A 20809-nucleotide genomic window follows, 5' to 3' on the forward strand; every position below is an offset into this window, starting at 1 on the left:
TGGTCAATGAGGCAGAGTCTAGTTGGAAGCCTGTATCTAGTGGTGTCCCTCAGGGGCCAGTATTCAGATCAGCAACCTGGATGAGGGAATAGAGTGCACTATCAGCAAATTTGCAGATGACACTAAACTGGGAGGAGTGGCTGACACATCAAAAGGCTGTGCTGCCATTCAGAGAGACCTAGACAGGCTGGAGAGTTGGGCAGGGAGAAATTTTATTAAATACAACAAGGACAAGCGTAGCATCTTGCATCTGGGAAAGAACAACCCCAGGTACCAGTATAGGTTGGGGACTGACTTGTTGGAGAGCAGTGTAGGGGAAAGGACCTGGGAGTTCTGGTGGACAGCAGGATGACCATGAGCCAGCAATGTGCCCTCGTGGCCAAGAAGGCCAATGGCATCCTGGGGTGTATTAGAAGGGGAGTGGCCAGTAGGTCAACAGAGGTCCTCCTCCCCGTCTACTCTGCCCTGGTGAGGCCACATCTGGAATATTGTGTCCAGTTCTGGGCCTCTCAGCTCAAGAGAGTCAGGGAACTGCTTGAGAGAGTCCAGCGCAGAGCCACAGAGTTGAGGAAGGGAGTGGAACATCTCTCTTAGGAGGAGAGGCTGAAGGAGCTGGGTCTCTTTAGCTTGGAGGAGAGGAGGCTGAGGGGTGACCTCATCAATGTTTATAAATATGTCAAGGGGGAGTGTCAGGAGGACAGAGTCAGGCTCTTTTCAGTGATGTCCAATGAGAGGATAAGGGGAAATGGGTGCAAGCTGGAACATAGGAGGTTCCACGAAAATATTAGAAAAAACTTTTTCACTGTGAGGGGGACAGAGCACTGGAACAGGCTGCACAGAGAGGTTGCAGAATCTTCTTCTTTGGAGACATTCAAAACCCACCTGGATGAATTCCTTTGTGATCTGCTCTAGGGGTTCTTACTTTGGTAGGTGAATTAGATTTTTTTTGAGGTCCCTTCCAACCCCTAACATTCTATGATTCTGTGACTTGCAATAAATGCCCCAAATTATTTTAACACATAGAGGAAATTACACTCTTGAGAAGAGTTTGTGGTTTTGTGTATAAACTGGACTAGGTCATGTGAATCACTCATGGAACGCAAAAAAAATAAGCACTATCACTAATTTTGTGCTCTACAAATAGTTACTGCACTCTAACAAAGCTGCACCTTCAAGTGTTTGCTGCAGGACAATTCTTTCTTCTTTTAAAATCAGAGATTTTTAACGGATTGTTTAATTTATCCAGGAGTCACGAATTATTAAGAGACATTTTAACAAACGACGAGCACCTATTTATATTGTAACACAGCTCAGCAAGGGAGGGAACTGTTAGTTTTACAACTTAGAAGAGCAGTCATTATTTTGCAAGTTGCATTAGGTCAGAGGGCTCAAGTTTATTACAGCATTTATCGTGGCCCCAGTCTAGACCGAATTCAATGGAAATCTTTCCCCTGACTTCAATATGCTTTAGATCACCAACTATGCTGTCATGTCCTACATCACTTTTATCAACTGGGAGTAACAGAGTAGTTCAGACTAGTCTGCCTGAAGTTCCAGAAGACTTTAATTACCTGTTTCTTTACAGCATCATTCTCAATATTTATCTTCTTAATAGCAATTAACTCTGCTGAAAATGTAGTATGGAATGAACTTAGTTAAAATAACTTGTCAGTCAGACTGATGAAGATAACCTAGGTTGCAAATAAAGTCTGTTTCAAATACATACACTTAAAGTGGACCTAAAAGTTGTAACTGACAGGAAAACCTGCATTCAGTCTAAAAATGTGGTTGAGCTTAAAGGAAGGACTGTGTAATTAAAGACTGAAAATTTAAAGTATTGCGGTGTCAAAGCTGTCATCTCTCCCCTCTTCAAGTGGGAACAAGACTAACATCTGTTATAGTAGCGCCAGCAATCAGAAATTCATCAGCAAGACTCTGCCCTGTCTATGCCAACACTTTATCAGCAGTCCTGGCTAACCTGGGAGGTCCCAATGGATTGGAGATTAGCAAATATGACACCCATCTACAAGAACAGACGGAAGGAAGACCCAGAGAACTACAGATCTGTCTGACCTTGGTGCTGGAGAAGGTTATGGAACAAATCATCTCGAGCCAGCAGTGTGCCCAGGTGGCCAAGGAGAACAACGGCCTCCTGGCCTGCATCAGGAATAGTGTTGCCAGCGGGGTAGGGAAGAGGTTGTTTCCCTGTACTTGGCACTGGTGAGGCCACACCTTGAGTACTATGTTCAGTTTTGGGCATCACAGTATAAGAAAGACATCCAAGTGCTGAAGAGAGTCCAGAGCAGGGCAATGAAGCTCGTCAAGGGTCTTGAGAACAAGTCTTATGAGGTGCAGCTGGGACTTGGGGTTGTGTAGCCTGGATAAAAGGAGGCTGAGGGGAGATCTTATCGCTCTCTATAACTACCTGCAAGGAAGTTGTAGACAGGTGGGTGTTGGTCTCTTCTCACAAGTTACAACAGATAGGACAAGAGGAAATGGTGTCAAGTTACACTAGGGGAGGTTTAGGTTAGACATTAGGAAATACTTCTACACTGAAAAGGTGATCAAAGACCGGAACAGGCTGCCCAGGGAAGTGGTTGAATTGCCATCCTTGAATGTATTTAAAAGCTGTGTAGATATAGTGCTCAGAGACATGGTTTAGAGGTGGGCCCGGTAGAGTTAGATAACAGTTGGTCTTGATGATCTTAAAGGTCTTTTCCAGCCATAGTGACTCTGTGTTTCCATGATTCTAATTCAAAAAATAGAAGAAGAAATAAACAAACCCTAAAAAACTTATTCAACTAACCAACCCCACTTTTAAAAAAGGTAACGATGTATGACATATGCCTACCAAAGTCTTACTGTCTCAGCTGTTTATGTAGAAAAAGCCACCCACTGGAATAACTATTTCACTTTATACATAAATATATTTTCAGGTCAAAGTCAGAATTTTCAACAAAGAAAGAAGGCATTCTTTTAAGACCCACACAGCATCATTTGTAGACCAAATACTAATCCTTACTTTGCTTATGACTATAATGTTGACACTGACTATAATGAAAAGCAAGCCATCAGTATTCAAAGTTCAGATGCTACTCTCAAGGCATGTCAGACTAGCAGAAAGCATAAATATTAGATATAAAGCAAAGGATAGGCTCACACTAGCCAGTTTGCTGAGTCCCTGATCACTTTTCTCTTTAAGACTGACAGGAAATAGTTTCTTCTAAACGTATTACTTATAAAAAGAGTGCTATTTTATAACAGTGCATACTTTAAGGCAATGTAAAACTTGAATGAGTATTTAGTACCCTATGAAACATTTTCACAAGTATTAAATCCATATAACATATGATCTTTTGAGCACAGGAATTACAATGAGATTTTCTTGCTTTATTCTACTGAGAGATTAAAAACAGAAATACAACAATAATCAGACTAGGTGCCTTAAAAATAAACTAAGTAACACTTTCAGAAAGAAAGATATTTTTCTCAAGACCTATAGCATAGATATATTGCAGAGGTTTTAGGCTTGTTTCTAACCAAAGTATTTCATATCTCAGTATATAAATTTAGAAATAAATGTTGAGTAAAGGGCATCCTAATAAATAAAACCGGTATAAACCAGCATAACATCAACATAAAACACGTGAAGCAAAGCATACTACTGCGATCACCGAAAAATACATTTCTGCATGTGTGGTGTATTTCACTTCCGCTTATCTCAGCCACTGGTCATTGTCTGTTTCAGTCAACACCAACACACTGTGCTGTACCTTCTATTTGTGAATAGGGATAGGATGGACCAAGTGCTCACACACGATGCTGTGTTCTCATACAGGGCTGTTATCAGAAAGCTCTGTAAATACAGTTGATAAATACAACCACTATTGAGCTACTTCATTAAAGTTGAATCACCGTTTTCCTCTTAAACAGACTAGCATAGCTCTCGTACTCCATTGTCTATTGCAAAGGTTTTGACTGTGAATTTTAGATTTCCTTCCATGAATAGTTCAAAACAACTACTACGTTTTCCATTATTACCATCCCATTCTATTCCACAGGTAACTGGTTACCTTCCCTCTCATATGGTCTACCTAACTTAACCTAGTTAAATGCATAGAAGTCACATTAAAATTACTTTCTCATTCTGTTGCAGAGTTGAAGGGGGACTTCAACACCTTAAAATTTGCACATCTCATCTCATCTCACTATATTAGGTTATCTTATAAAGGATGTCCCTCTCTACAGGTCATTCATTCATTTTACATTTTCACTCAAATATGGTAGTTGTAGTATTAATATTTCTCTCCTCAGTGTTTCTCATGAGAATGTACACATGGGTAGAGGCACAAAAGGTTGCAAGTGAAAGAAAATTTTGTTGCACAAGGTAAATACAGGCAAATTATAACTTGTTTTCAGAATTTCCTCCATTCTCAGAATATTTGCTCCTTTATAAAGGTCAGTTTATGAAATGACAGTCAGTGACACAACACGTTTAAAGCTGTACGCAAGAAGAAAGTTCATTAGAATCAACTACATTTACTTTTTGGTAAGTAAATATCATTATTTCCTATATTATTTTTATAATGATTGGATACCATGCATTTGTTCCAAGACCAGGATCTCTAAGGAACATTGTCAGTACACAGATAACACAGCTGCCAGTAGTCCTGTGTTTGTGTCTGTTTTTTTCATAACTGCCTCTGCTAAGAGAGGCAACGCTGAATACAAGACTATATAACAACCCATCTTGCCTCAAGGTGTCGCACTCTAAGGGTTCCAACTAAAGTCAATTTGCTTGCAGGGAAGAGACCTGGAAAACTTTACAGTAAGGGAGAAGGGGGGATATTACATCACACACAGAAGGAAAAAACACCAACAAAACCGGCCTGGACGCGTTCCTGTGTGACCTACTGTAGGTGATCCTGCTCTGGCAGTGGGGCTGGACTAGATGATCTTTTGAGGTCCCTTCCAACCCCTGACATTCTGTGGTTCTGTGAAAATATTTTTTCTGCATGCTTACCATATAGCTAAGTTAGAAATTTTCTTTCCTTGCTTCCCCCTTCTATTAATTTCAGCACAGCTACAGATGCTGTAGAATACCAATAACTTCAGGTTCGTTTTCCAAACACACAGGCTACCTAGCTACAGAAGTTTCTATGTTGTATTTTAAAGTCTTCTGTTTTACGAAGAAAAATATAGCAACTTCTGTTGCAGATTTCTATATCCTTAGTGAATCTTGAACACATTCCAAAAAGAATTCTGTTACCATACCCCAGCATAAAACACACATTTTTCAGAGTATTCATTAATCTAGACCTGGCATTACTCAATTTTTAGAGCAACAGACAAACTGGGAGTACAAGTATAATAGTGGGAGTCAGGTCAGAAGCTGAAAGGCATGTTACGCTGCTACCGCTGGCACAAAAGAGGCCACATCTGAGGTCCTGTGATGTGACCTAAATATTAAGGGCAGACTCCACCATTTTAAGTGTTTGCAGCTGTATTTCTGAAAAATATGATTTCTGAAGAGTAAACATAAGCAGTTGCAAATGTTCAGACATATTACTTGTGGCAGGACATCATATGCTAGGCTTAGAATAGTGCTATAACTGTCCTGCCAGCTTCACCCACAAGCACTCCCTTCAGAGTTCTCATCTACATGACTCAAAATGCAACACAAGGTCTCACACAGCTTCCACTGAAACCAAGCTCTGACAGAACTCTACCTATGTTAAAGAGGACTTCCAAGCTGAAATTAAGCTCAAATAAATCTTAACTTATTCTTTTAGACTGTTGCCCCCTAAAAAACACGTAATTATCAAAAAAAGCCTGTCATCATTAAGATAGTTGATTAGCCACAAAACTAGTCAACTGACAGCATGGCTTATTTTTGTCATCAGTAAAATAAAAGTGATTACTATCTTTACTAAATGCTATTTAAATTATTATGTCGATGCTATCAAACCTTTTCTTACAGAGTGGAGTATGACTCTGATGGCCTGGATAACTTAAGTTCCAAATCACACTACTCAGGGAAAACAACCACGTGACTTGGAATTATTTACTTAGATTTACAACCTACTTTTCCCTGTACATAAATTTGGAGATTAATAAGAGTAATATGTTGATTAATAAGAGAAATACGTTGTCCAGAAAATAAACACACCTCTCAGAGGCTGAAGGCAATGGGAGTTCAACTGCGCTCTCCATCCTAGACAGTTGCCTCTTGCCTAGTTGTTGTCTCAAGATGCACTCATTTTGCAATCATGCTTATTTTTTTTGCTAAAGCAAAAGGGATCATAATACAGTTATTTTTAAAAATATCAACTGCATTGGGTCTGTGTGGCATGGTTTTTGTAGCGGCGAGGGCTACAGGAGTGGCTTCTGTGAGAAGCCTCCATGTCTGACAGAGCCGATGTCAACTGGCTCCAAGATGGAGCTACCACTGTTCAAGGTCAAGCCCATAAGAAACTGCATTTCTAGGACAATATATTTAAGAAAGGGCAAAAACGTTATTGTGCAAGAGGAATTGCACCTGGAGAGAAGAGTGAGAGTAAGTGAAACAATGCTGCAGACACCACAGAGGACTCCACACCTGAAGGAGACTGTGACCCCATGGGAAGTCCACACTAGAGTAGACTCCTGGCAGGACCTGCGCACCCATGGAGAGAAGAGCCCACATTGGAGCAGGTTTGCTGGCAGGACTTGTGACCCCCTAGAGGACCCATGCTGGAGCAGTCTGCTCCTGAAAAACTGCACCCCGTGGAAGGGACTCACACCAGAGCAGTTCATGTACAACTGCAGCTCATGGGAAGGACTCACATTGCAGAGTTCAGGAAGAACTGTCTCCTGTGGAAGGGAACCTACACTGGAGCAGGGGAAGAGCATGAGGAGTTTTCTTCCTAAAGAGGAAGGAGTGTAAGAAACAATATGTTGTGAACTGTGTGATGAACTGACCACAATCCCCATTCCTTATCCCCTTGTGCCAGTTGAGGGGAGGAAGTAGAGAAAATTGCAAGTAAAGTTAAGCCTGAGAAAAAGGGAGGAGTGATGGAGAAGATGTTCTTTAAGATTTGGTTTTATTTCTCATTATCCTACTCTGATCTGATCAGTAATAAATTAATTTTTTTCCCAAATTGAGTCTGTTTTTCTTGTGATGGTCATTGCTGAGTGATCTCTCCCTGTCCTTATCTCAACCCATGAGCCTTATGTTATATTTTTCTCTTTCCTGTCCAGCTGAGGAGGGGAGTGATAGAGGGCATCCAGCCAGAGTCAACCCACCACATCAGCCTAATGAATTAGGCCACGTCTAATAGTAATGTGACTGAATGGAAGAAATAAAGACCATTTATGTGGGTGGAGTATCCATGCAATATGCTGAGCACCTGGCTGGTTAAGGATATGGAGTCACACACTTTCAACAGTATCATCCAAGGCCTGTCTGGGGGTTAGGCAGCCTATCTGGCTATCAGAGGGAGGGCACAGCAGAGTTCAGTCCCTCTCTCCCACATCAGTGCCCTAACTACTAGGGTATCCCACCAGAGAAAATCACACTGAATTGCACAAAAGAGAAACCAAAAGCAGGTGTTTATATGTTATATGTCAGATACATATTGGAAGAACAACAGAAACAGTAAGTTGCACAAGACACCCCTCACAACCCCCACAATCCAGTCCACTTTCCATTAGACGAAAGCCAACCACTCTCTAATTGAATAGGGGAGCCCACGAATGGTTGAGGATAGCTTTCATTTTACACAGCCCAAGCATACTTTTACCACCAAGTTGCTGCATAGAAATGCTCTTTGCTCCTCTTCTAGGTTCTAAATAGATGGAAGCACCATGTTTGCACGTGTAGTCTGGTTAGAGACAGAGGAGCAGATATGACTAGGCGTTCTGCATTTCTGAATGGTTGCTTTGAGGCAATTTCCTCACCACCACATAGACTCTCTGCTCTTCAGAAGAACCTCCACTGACAAAAGTGAAGCATATTGTGCAATCTGGCTTGCCCTGTTAGGATTGTGTAAATCTTTTATAGTTGTTTATATACTGGAAATCTTCCCCTCTATTATTTTATGCTGAAGACTTAGTGCTTTTAATGTCTTAAATCTTTTCTCTTTAAGGCATAAGTATGGGACTTATGTGATAAGTTTATACTGCTATTTAAAATGGTATCTTGTAAATTCTTTATTAATTTCTTTATATATACTTGAAGTACTTATATACTTTTTTAGTAGGTGTCCGTGAAAGATATTAGATCAGAAAGAGAGCTGTTCAAGTATTAAATACTTAGTTTTCCCTATGTGAGATTTTTTTTCTAAAAAGGAAAAGAGAAAGCAAGACTGAGGCAAAACTAAAAGTCTTGTTATTATTTCAACACATTTTTATTATCAATATGTCAAAACCTCTTTACTTGTATTTTATAGTTTTTAATTAACATTCACTTTCAGTCTTTCTTATATATGAAGATACTATAGATTGGAAAAGGTTAATAAATCTCACAGTTATTTGGGGCAGAAAAAGAGGAAAAAATAGAGCCAAGTGAGGAGTAATGTGTGTGCTTCACTTAAGCCAGCCATGTGGGAAGGAAGTCTCCTGGGAATGACTGTCCAGTGTTTTGCAGTCTACTCACAGTGTTTCATGAGGTCTCGGTGAAAATACAAAAAAAATAAATTAAAGAGCTTAAGAATTTCTCAGCTTGGAGTGTTATTTCCACTTCCCAGTTATCAAAACTCTCTACCAGATTTAAGTACCATATACCATACACTGCCTCTCATTACATTCAATACCACAAACAAACCTGAATGCATAAAGCTGAATCTCCTTATTTTGCAATTCAAAATGTAACTCAGAATGTAATTCGTCTGGAAGGCAGTGTTCCACCAACTGAGCTTCATTTACTGCTCTCAGCCTACAGAAGAGTTACCGATGAAGACAGCTGGCTTGCTCTCGGCACTCAAAGCTTTCAGCCATTTCTACAGAAACCCTGGCTCCTCTGCTTCAAGCTAAGTCTATCAGCCTTAAAGAGCTAAGCAAGGAAACAAGGAGGGCAAAGCCTAGCTATCACATAGAGAGAGGAGGAAAAAATAGCTGCCTCAAGTAGCTGCCCAAACGCAGGCAGAGGAACAATGTCTTTGGAATCAAACAAATAAAAATGCAACAGCATGTTCCCCATCTAAGCAAGAAGAACGGAGATACAAATTAACATGGACAGTGTAATAAGATGCAAGGAAGTAAAAGACCAAGGAAACTGGTCTAAGAGGAGGGGAGGTAGACAGTCAAAAAATTAAGTTCGTGCCATCAACAAATATATGAAAGAATATATACTATGTTACAGAAATGAGAGTTAAAAAAACCAGGATCTTTCCTCATGTAACTATCCATATCTAGCCATACCATCCTATCAAAAGGAAAGAAGTCAATAGCTAGACAGTTTTATAACATATACACAAATTGGTAGATAATGGCCACATAGTTAAGAACCTTTTGTTTTAAACAAGCTTTAGAAGTAAAAAATGCCTTATTTCTTTTACTAAATACAAATTCAAATATGAACACCAGAAAATAAAAAAGCACTTTTACAAAAATTGACATACCAACCAATTCATACCTGCATGGATAAAACATGAAGCATAACATCCATCAAATAAAAAGAAAATCCAAACAAATCAGTACATAAGAATATGTCAGCAACTGAATCACTTACGGGCTCTCCCCGATGTCCTTCTAGACCTGGAGATCCAGGCTGTCCGACTTCCCCCTTTAAAGCCAAAAAGACTGTTAAATACAATAAGAAACAAAGAAAAGAAAGAAAATAAGAAAGAAAAGAAAAAGAAAAGAAAAAGAAGGAAAGGAAAGGAAAGGAAAGGAAAGGAAAGGAAAGGAAAGGAAAGGAAAGGAAAGGAAAGGAAAGGAAAGGAAAGGAAAGGAAAGGAAAGGAAAGGAAAGGAAAGGAAAGGAAAGGAAAGGAAAGGAAAGGAAAGGAAAGGAAAGGAAAGGAAAGGAAAGGAAAGGAAAGGAAAGGAAAGGAAAGGAAAGGAAAGGAAAGGAAAGGAAAGGAAAGGAAAGGAAAGGAAAGGAAAGGAAAGGAAAGGAAAGGAAAGGAAAGGAAAGGAAAGGAAAGGAAAGGAAAGGAAAGGAAAGGAAAGGAAAGGAAAGGAAAGGGAAAGGAAAGGGAAAGGAAAGGAAAGGAAAGAAAGAATCTTCATTTGCATAATAAATATAATTTAGTAAGTTATTATTTTTAATATAAGTAAAATGTAAAACCAATAAACATGGTCAAAGCTTCTTAAAAACAGTTTAAAAACACGTAAGTGATGTCAATTCAATATTCCTTCATGCTGCATCCAACAGATAGCTGTCAAACAGTTTGAGAAAAAGAGATGAGAGAGGGACAATTGTTTTCTGAATGAGAACATCAATTACTAGTTGAACAAGTACATAAAACGGTAATAAATTACTATTGTTTAAGTTATTCTGAAAACTATTTCAAAGCACTCCAGAATACAGCAGTACCAGATACAATCAGATCTCTATGACCTTATTCAAAATATGCATGATGCCAAAAATAATGTGAAAAACTGAAGAAGAATTCTGAAATTAAAAGCACATAAAACAAATGGAAAAATCAATTTATATATGTATATGTATATAAAATAATCTGACAATAACTAACTTCAAATTAAAAAAAAAAATGGACTTGACCTAACAGTGGGTAGCATCTGGGTTTCAAGTCATGCTTTTTTTCCACATTCTTTCCCAGAATGAATATTGTAAGAAAACAGGAAAGCTCTGGCAGAAATTTCCTTTAAAGACAGTCTGTTTGTTACTGCTCTGAATTTGATTACGGACCCAGAATGAAGCAATGTTTTATAGTAAGCAGATGTTGAAATCATGCTGACAAAAGGTCTGAATGAAGGCTATGGCTTCTGTTAAATATTATATTATAAAATGAATAAAAACTAATGAGCATGTCATATTCTTCTACTACAATTATTAAATTAAGAAAACAGTCAAGAAAATGTCTTTGAGTTTAAATGTACACAGGTTCACAAAACTAATACACTGGATTATCTGTAGCTTGTTTACAAGCACACAGACAGATCAAAATACTCTCCAAATCCACCCTTTATGCTGATAAAATGTAATACTCCACTCTGAAGGGCCACCAGTGACAGTTAAAATCTTACGTTAAACAACTGCCACTATTACCTGTCCATGTTTTCAAATACCAGAGGGAAAATCTAGCATCTAATTATTCTTTCCTACTTTCTATACTACCAGAGAAATAATTTCCCCACCAACTTCACAGAGATATTTTGTGAACTATGTCATATTTGTCAGTTCCCTCTGGATGCTTTGGATACAAACGTACCTCAAATGCATCACTTTTTTGTAGGCAACTAAACTGTGCCTACAAGTCTGCCTTTGAGCTGAATCACTCTTCTGACTCCACTGGCACTACTGGTTAGCTCTATTGACTTTAATAGTAACACAGGTAGCTACTACATCCGTAGACACAAACTTAGCTGAGTGTTTTAAGAATGTCTGTTAAAATGTCTTTGCCTGGCATGTTTGCAAGTGTCACAGATACATGGTCTTGTAGAAATACATTAATAATGACCATTTGTAGGCACGTGTCAACGAGGTTTGAACATCAAAATGAAATTAATGCAGGAGTATCTAAAGCTAAACCAAGTAACAAATAAATACAAAATCCTTCCGCTCTTGGTTGCTGAAGTTAACTCCAGAAAAAATGATTGATATGAAAATATTTCTTTCCATAATTAAGAATTACAACTTTTTTTTTTACTATAATTAAGGGCAATTAAAAAAAAGCAGTACACCAATTTTATATCAACTAAAATTATTCCATTACCTTTTAGCACAGTCTAATTAAGCCTTCTGAAGAGAACAAATAAAATAGGAAATACTGAGTTTACCCACTGTAAAAATTAAATTTTATATGTACTTTTTAAAGGCTGTTATTTTAGATATGTTCTCCTAAACAATTTATTTTAATTGCAGGATGCTTAATTACACACTGAAGTTGAGCAATTTTTAGAATAACAGTGCTGCTACCAATGTTCTATGTAAGTGATAATTGCCCCCTTTAACTTCAAATTAAGACAATTTTGTGTCTTATTAGACACGTGTTTTTCTACCTGAAGTTGTCTAGAGATACATTTTGGATCTAGGATCCCATTACAGTGAGGAGTGGCTTGATTCAGTTACCTAATGACAAATGTCTGGTGCTATTTGAGGTGCTCTAGGGCAGCCAAGGCTTCCACATCAGGCTGACAGGTACCACCTACAGGAGACCTGAGCCCTTCTGAAATGGCAATTACAGGTCACATGGGGTACCCAAAACCAGTGAACAGGGCTGCAAACTTATGGGTGATCTCACAAAAGTTATAGCAGTTAACAGTCAGCAGCTGAATGGTTTTAAAGGCTTCATTTGTTATATTTATTAAGAGCTTGACTCAGTTGTCAACATACAGACATATAGAGCCATTTCCTGCTACAGATAAGGGTTAAAAAATTCTCACCACAAGGACAGTCAGGGACGGAACATGCTGCCCAGTTGTGCAGGCACAATCCTTGGAGGTTATCAAGACCCAGCTGAACAACCTGGTATGGATTCAGTGCTGCCCCATTTGTGAGCAGGAGGCTGCTCCAGGAGACACCTCAAACAAAAGTCCCCTGCAGCCTAAGTGAGCCTGGGATCCTGCTGGATCCACCTTGTTAGCAGCTGCTGCCTGGAAGGGTTTAGGTCTCTCACAGGTCTTGTGACATATTTCCCTGCTGCAGCAGATGTCAGAGATATGCCATGATATTTCCAACTGCTCTAGACAACCATGATCACAAAATGGAATAAAGACCCAATCTCTAACTACAGTAATAGAGATTTAGACAAATGCACTTAAAATACATTTGTATTTTTGGACACTTAAGGAACACTAATCTTGAGCAGCCCTAGATCATTCTTATTACTATTACTGAGAAAAATATTATGGGAACAAAGACACTGCTAAAAGGTTGAAATGAATATTGGCATTGTATATTAATAATATTTTTTTCCTATGAATTCAAACTGATACTGCTAAAGTCCATCTTTTCACAAACAACAACAGTGCAAATAACTGGATCAACAAAATGTTCAGTGAATTCACGGACTGCAATACATTATAGAAATATCAGATCCTGTAGTCTATTTTACAGCAGACAGATACTTAGTCCATTATAAAAACTGTTCCAAATTAAATAAAAAGGGCACTAGACAGTGAAGAGAATACAGTAACAAACATGAATCCACTACTAGAAGTGTTCTTCCCTAACTTTCATCCAGCTCCCTTCCAAAGCAATAGTAATAGATTACTTCCTTCTTAACTGTACACAACAGGTATGTTCTACAGTGTATCCTTGTATATAAATTTCATTAAGAGATTCAAAGAGTTAGATAAACACCAAAAAAGGATAAAGGAGATGAAATATAAACAATCACTGATCCACAATCACTGATCCGTTCTTAACAAAAACTTTGCCCCTGCTCATGTACTAATTGAATTCCATGAAGTCTGCCCACTGACAGCTGTAAACTTCAGTATTTCCCTTTAACACACATTATTTTAACTTCCTGTAATACTCCACAGAATAAACTGGGTGTATGTAGACAGAAATGCTATGGAAGACTTTGAACAGGTGGGAACTTGCATTTGTACTTACCTTGAAACCAGGATTTCCTGGTAATCCATCCTTCCCATTTCTCCCAGGGTCTCCCTGTGGCAACGGTTATGACAGTCATCAGTAGGTGAATTAACAAGCAAACACTAAATGCAAATTGTCTTCACAGAACTTACAGATCGTCCGGGCATTCCTGGAAATCCTGTATCACCTTTCTCTCCTTTTGAACCCTGAGAAATAGAGCAAATGAAAAGTAAGTAGTGATCAATGTTTATGCTACAAATTCAGTATAATTAACTTATAATTCATGTACATTATTTCTTATCTTGAAAATGTATGGAAATTCTGTTTCTTTCTAACTATCCTCTGTTACGGAAATGGAAATATGCTCTAAAACACAGAAATTTAAACACAGACTCTCTTTGAAATTGCTTAAAACTCTAGACCAATAAATACATGAAGTAAATACAAAGACAGGTGAAAATGTAACACTAGATGACAAAATTTGCTCTCTGAAATATAATAATATAATAAAAGCACACCTTCCTTTATATAAATTATAGATTAAACCAGCATCTCTCTCCAGGCCGCTATCAGAGAGCCAATCATATCCTGGGCTGCATCAAGAGGTGTGTGACCAGCAGGTCAAGGGAGGTGATTCTCCCCCTCTACTCCACTCTTGTGAGACCCCACCCGTTGTACTGCGTCCAGTTCTGGAGCCCACAGCACACGAAAGATACGGACGTGCTGGAACGTGTCCAGAGAAGGGCCACGAGGATGATGAGAGGGCTGGAGCACCTTTCCTGTGGAGACGGACTGAGAGAGCTGGGATTTTTCAGTCTGCAGAAAAGAAGGCTCTGAGGAGACCATATTGTGGCCTTCCAGTATCTCAAGGGGGCTACAAGAAAGCTGGTGAGGGGCTTTGTAGGATGTCGGGTAGTGACAGGACTAGGGGGAATGGATTAAAGCTAGAGATGGATGGGTTCAGTTTGGACGTTAGGAAGAAGTTCTTCCCCATGAGGGTGGTGAGACACTGGCACAGGTTGCCCAGCAAGGTGGTGGAAGTCCCATCCCTGGAAGTTTTTAAGGCCAGGCTGGATGGGGCTCTGGGCAGCCTGATCTAGTCGGGGATGTCCCTGTCCATGGCAGGGGGGTTGGAACTAGATGATCTTTAAGGTCCCTTCCAACCCTGACAAGTCTATGATTCTATTATCAGTCTCACTCCATTCGTGCGCTCCTCTTGTTGCTCCCCTTACTCCTCTCCTTCTCTCCCGTTCAGCTATGTGGTTCATGCAAATGATGGGGAATGAAGGAGTGGCTGAGGGAGCATTGGGCAGGCTGCCAAGGTCACTCCATCAGATACCAACAACATTTTGCTTTATTTCATTATTACAAATTTACTTGCCTTTTTTCCATATATTCCTGGCACTCCTTGATCTCCTTTAGGACCCCTTTCTCCCTAGACAAAATGTGTGGGAATAAGTTAATTTTAATGATAGACATAGTTATATACAGATATGTATACAAAGTATACATGTATAGCAGACATAAAATGAAGCAGGCAAAGAGCTTCATCTGATACGAAAAATTATGCTCAGGACAGTAAATGTAAATCTTGACTTTTCCAAGCTCTCCTAGGGGAGAAGCCTGGAATGTCCAACACTGCTGGTGAGACAATCCACAATTTGCAGGCTTCTGTTCTCAATGGAGGGCACTTTTTGTTTCTGGTCACTTCAATATCGGTAAGTACCTAACTGAAAATTCAGCTGAGAAGTGCTGCACTCTTCACTGAAAAGTTTAAAGCATAAATTTGTAAAAACTAAGAAATAAATCCAGTTCAGTACTGACACAGAAGAGCTAAATGCACAGGTGATGTTTGAGGAACATACACATTAAATAAAGTCACTAGGTTAAAGAACTATCCTTCAAAATGCTGTCATTGAATTGAATGACTTAGAGAAAACTATATAAATTATTTTTAACACATTATTTGTGGTGAAGAAATATCTAAATAGAAGTAAAATCAAAATTCAAAGTAACTAATATAGATTCCCACAGAACAGAACAAAGAGGAAAAAAAAAACCAGGCAGTTTCCATCGCTTCGTAAGTATTTAATGAAGTCCCATGGCATGTATCTTCCTTCAATTTCAGCATCATATCTATTAATTTTAGGTAGCTTACGAAATGTATTGACACATTATTGCATATAAACATTTTTTTTTCTTTACAATAAATGATACAGGAAGCTGAAACATGAACAGTGTAACAAGAAATACTTAATTTCAACCTTTGGTGCTGGCATCCCGTGTAATCCAGGAAAGCCAGGTAGTCCACGATCACCCTAAAAGAGCAAACACATTGTAAATCCTTATATCTAAAACAGTAGTAATATACTAAAACAACATTCTCAATAAAGAAGAAATAGTGGAAAGACAGTATATATCACCATATCAACTATATAACATTGGTATGCTGACTGATGAGAGTTTGTTGATCTTTAAAAAAGATTCAACACATAAAAGAAAAAATTAAAAAATCAGTAAATTTTTTTATTACATTTTGCTGTAATCTCTTAATAAGGCTTATGGAGGTTCAAAAGTAGCAATTTAGCTTTGACAAGAGAAAAAAAAATTGAAAAGAGTTATCAAAACCATTCATGTCTAAGCAGATTTGGAGAGGTCTGTCGTATTCAGAGAAGACAGGAATACAACCAAGAAATGAGAGCTTGTGGGTTAATGCTATCAAAATATCTCTCAACAATATTAAAAACATGCAGTGGAATGGAGTTCAAAAAAATCGACAAATCTTATAAAATAAACACTTCATGTATCCATTCCTTCTTAATGAAAAAGAATGGAGCTTCGACCTGCTCAGAAGTGGTGATTCAATTATTGGATAAACTAAAACATTTGGCAATGGAAATAGTTTTAAATTAGTTGCTACAGAAACTTTGCAAGTAATGGGATGAAATTAAGAGATGAAAATTTGGGCTGAATCATCAGGAAAAAAATTCTAATGGCAAGACCTATTTTACGATGGAAGAAGTTTTCTAAAACAGTGGTGGAAGCCCTATTTCTTGGCACATTTTAATTAAGTTTGGACTAAGCATTAGGAAATATTCTATCTGTCACAACCCTGCACTGCCAGAAGAATACTTTTTCATCATCAGTATCTTACTCTCTGCACATGGTCCAATACAGACCGATAATTAGATTAACGTCTAAGACCAGTCACAGGATCACACAAGCACATTTTTCAGCTCTAATCATGTGTTTGAGAATTACGCTGAACAGTGATGAATTTAAGGACCTGCTTTTAAAATTGGGAAGTTTAGAAGAAGGAAATTCTGCAGTACAATCTGTTGGAAAACAAATGTTTGCTTTACAAAAAAGGCTTTGAAGTTTTAGTAAACCAAAACACCTTTTTATCACAATGAACTTAGAGCTTTTCTAATCATAGGGCAAAAGTGTGAGAGAAGGGTGGACAGATATTTACATATCAATGAGACTTGCCAGTAGTCAATGGTAAGTTTACTTGCTGTGTATACAGATTCAGATTCAAGCTTATCCCAGTTACCAGAAGGGAGTTATACAGAAGCTTCCACATCTATCTGCAGCTCCAAGCTACTAGCTACACCTCAGGTAAGAGTTTTCCACAAACAGCTTTGGTCTTCATTAGTCAGTGTTTTCTGATAAAACGTGCCATCTAAAAATACCTACCTAGCTCATCTGGATGCTCACTTAAAGAGAAAAAGGGTGAAAAGAGGTGGAAAGAAAATATTCTGACAGATACCTGTATCATGCTTCCAGGTACCCATATTTAGATATGCAATATAAATATAAATTATTCAGTGCAGTAGAGGTGTTACCGGCAGTGCTGAAGGCTCTGTGAACTTTATTATATAAAGCAGATTCCAAACTGAAGGAACATTCTAAATTTAGGATTCTTAGTCCTCCTTTATCCCCTTTTTAGTAAACAATTCTCACAGAAGCCTCATGTGAAAATATTATTACTGTTAACTATTCACTGCATAACCAAAAATGATAAATGGTAAGAGTAAAATCTTTTTATCTACTATTTTTTTCCCTTTTTTTTGTTTTTTACCTTAGTTCCATCTTTCCCTGGCTCTCCCTTGATACCTGGTAAACCACGTGGTCCCTAAGAGAAAAAAAAAATTAAAATCAGCTCCAATACTAACATACTCTGATGCAGAATGAGACACAGAAATGTAATACAACATGACCCAGGGACTCAGGTGTCAGCTGGCTGATTACAACATTTTGGTAATTGGATATAACAGCAGAATCAAGCATGAAATGCATCCAGAATGCACAAATATTGTGAACTATTGCGCCCGTGACTGGGGAACACCAAGAACAATTCTTCGCTCTAACCAAGAACCACCCCAAGAAAAAAAGTACATCACACAGCCTGTACGAGTCCAGACATGTCCCCTTCCTTTCAACGTCCATGGGATAGCCTTCACATATGCCATGCTGAAGGCTTGCTCTTGGTCCCTGCATGATCTCACACATTTAATTCAACAAATTAGTAAGTTCTAGACTACCCAGCCAGAGTGGATCATGCCACAAGTAAAATACAGCACTGGTTTCCAGTAGCTGACCCAGTAAGGACTATTAAATTAATATGATGAAGAAAATGAGTTCTTCATCAGTCTGGTCTTTATCTGAAACTTTTTGGACATGTAAATGGTGGGTAATGAATCATCATAACAAGGCTTCAGATCACTGTTACTGATTCATAGCAAAATGGAAGGCACTACTGTTTGGCTTCTGGATCAGTTTGAAAACAGCTAAGCCCCAGATGAGTCCTTCTCCTAACAAGCCTTACCTAGTAATGATTAATTTGCAGTCTAATTCTCAGCCTATCTGTAGATCCCGAAGCCATGTGAGTTCCAAAGCAATTCAGCCAAGGACAAACCCTGACTTGATGGCATCCCTTGAGCACTTCTCATTTCACGCATCTCAACTCTCAAAGACAAACAACAGGTGTTGGGAGAAAGTTGAAGGGATTATTTTAGATTTTCAAATTCTAGAAATGAGTCAGAAACTTACTTGAACCCCTGGAGTTCCTGGGATACCTGGAGTTCCTGATATCCCTAAGGAAAAGAAACCAAGACTTGTAATTTTTCCTGAGTTATATTTACAAATTTCCAAACACGTATTCAAGAAAAAAAGACAATCCTCCTCATTACCAGAGAACTGTTGTCACAACCCTGTCATTTTAGGTCATAAATTTTAGTAACTGCTATCACAATCATATATTTGAGATTTAGATTTCAGCTCTACATCTGAAGCCTGCAGCTTCCAGACTTTATTCTAAAATCCATTAGTTTAGAGTTGTTACATGACAGTGTAACAAATTGTTTTATTCTCCACTGGAAAGAAAACCCCACCTAACATACATACACAGACAGCTTTTTTCTTTCTCTCTCTCTCAAGAAAAATAGTTGAAAAATCCAAGGACTTATAAACGCTTATTGCCAGTTATAGGAATAAGCTTTAACAAATAAGGCATGTTCTAATACATTATGCAGCTAGTTTTATGATATCTCTAAATAATAAAAAATAATAAAAATTCCATTCCCAATACTAAGCACTTAGCTATAAATTGGAAGGTATGTAACAGGCTATGCAAGTAAAAAATAATTTGAATGACTGGGACTGTGAAAAGAAATATTAAATAATTCATAAGTTGAAAAGAGAATTTTAGGAATGCTTTACTAGAAATCAACATTGGCAGAACAAGAGAACCTTTACAGAATATATGCCTGGGGTGTTCTGGTAGACTGGTTTCAACGAGTACAGCAAAGATAGCCAGTTTTTATGGAAAATTAATGAGTGCTTTAGAAGAATCCTTTAACAGAGGCAAGTAACTGAAGACAGGAATTTTACCTAGCTTCATTAAAAACATGTCATTCTAATGGATAAAATGAGCTAGAAAGAGTATTTTTGAGAAAACATACAAAACAATAAGAGAAATTGTCCTATAAAATTCTGAGTCTCTTCAGCTCAGACTTCTCAACAGGCGGCTCAAATTAAATGTAATAATCACATAAAATGAACTATCTAATTTCAAATATCTAGAATTTGATCTTGATTTGAACAGAAAGAACTAATAATCCTATTTCTAAATGAGTTTTAGTCTTAAACACTTAGCAAAAAATTTAACAGTGGGATTTCCACACTAGTAAAAAGGAGCTAATAGAACATTCTCCGTACGGCGAAGGCAATGTCTGTCTGATTTCTTCTTTAACTCAGTCAAAGCCTCCCGGGAATAATAAACAGAGCTAAAATTATTTGCTGGGTTATAGACGAGAGAGTACTTGCTGTGCCCTTTTTCCAGAAGACATTTGAGTGGATGTCCAACAAGTCAGCTGGTAATATTTAGTATAGAAGTAAACAGAATTCTAGGTCTCTGTAATACATGGATCCTTATCAAGCATTTCACTTTTAATGCTCAAGGTAGTTCTAGCAAAATCAGCTTGAACTATAAATGATGTAGCATTCCTAGATTGCTTATCGGCTGCCCCATAGCTGAAACAATTTACCAAGCCAAAAAAATGCTTTTAAAAGTTTATCCTTTTATTTCTTCTCCAAAAAAAGGAAAAAGTTTGTATGACTTCTTGCAGAACCTAACTCTATATAAGTAAAACTTTATTGCACATTTTAAATCTCTGAAACACTGTTTCCTGTTCTTCTCCCTCTAACTGAATGCAGGAAGAAGTAGAGGAGGACAATTTCCTGGATAAATTGAATTTCAAAATTCACAGGAAGAATGGAGGATGACAGAAGAGTTTTCAGCTTACAAAACTGCTCAGAGCTAGATCTTGTAATGTGATTCCAAAGCAAATTAAATACATTGTCAGTGGTTATTTTAATGGAAAGCCAGAACAAAGAAGATTCAAAAAGAAATTCACAATAAGTCACATAGCAATTGTTGGGACAAGTTAAAAACACCTTCTATAACTTACGAAACTGGCTTTCATAAAAACTGAGCATGTCTTTGCAACACTACTGCTTTTGCAGTAGGGATCATCAATCTATATACTAATGCCTGCCTTTTTTTCTGCACTCAAGTTGGCTCAAGTCCTCTTCCTCT

At 38.0% G+C, this 20809-nt stretch overlaps 1 protein-coding gene across 1 annotated transcript in view; it reads right to left on the bottom strand.

Moving 5' to 3' along the window:
* LOC104272072 (collagen alpha-1(XXI) chain-like) overlaps window positions 1-18806 on the bottom strand; it is a gene marked incomplete at its 5' end in the record, with an annotated part of 50453 nt that extends 31647 nt beyond the window's left edge. Inside the window, 7 exon segments of the mRNA XM_009866964.1 lie at window positions 9710-9763; window positions 13729-13782; window positions 13863-13916; window positions 15092-15145; window positions 15975-16028; window positions 17792-17845; window positions 18763-18806. Of these exon segments, the coding sequence (XP_009865266.1) occupies window positions 9710-9763; window positions 13729-13782; window positions 13863-13916; window positions 15092-15145; window positions 15975-16028; window positions 17792-17845; window positions 18763-18806 (368 nt within the window).
* Window positions 18807-20809: the final 2003 nt, after the last annotated feature.

Source organism: Apaloderma vittatum, unplaced genomic scaffold (assembly GCF_000703405.1).
Source record: "Apaloderma vittatum isolate BGI_N311 unplaced genomic scaffold, ASM70340v1 scaffold5603, whole genome shotgun sequence".
Classification (NCBI taxonomy): domain Eukaryota; kingdom Metazoa; phylum Chordata; class Aves; order Trogoniformes; family Trogonidae; genus Apaloderma; species Apaloderma vittatum.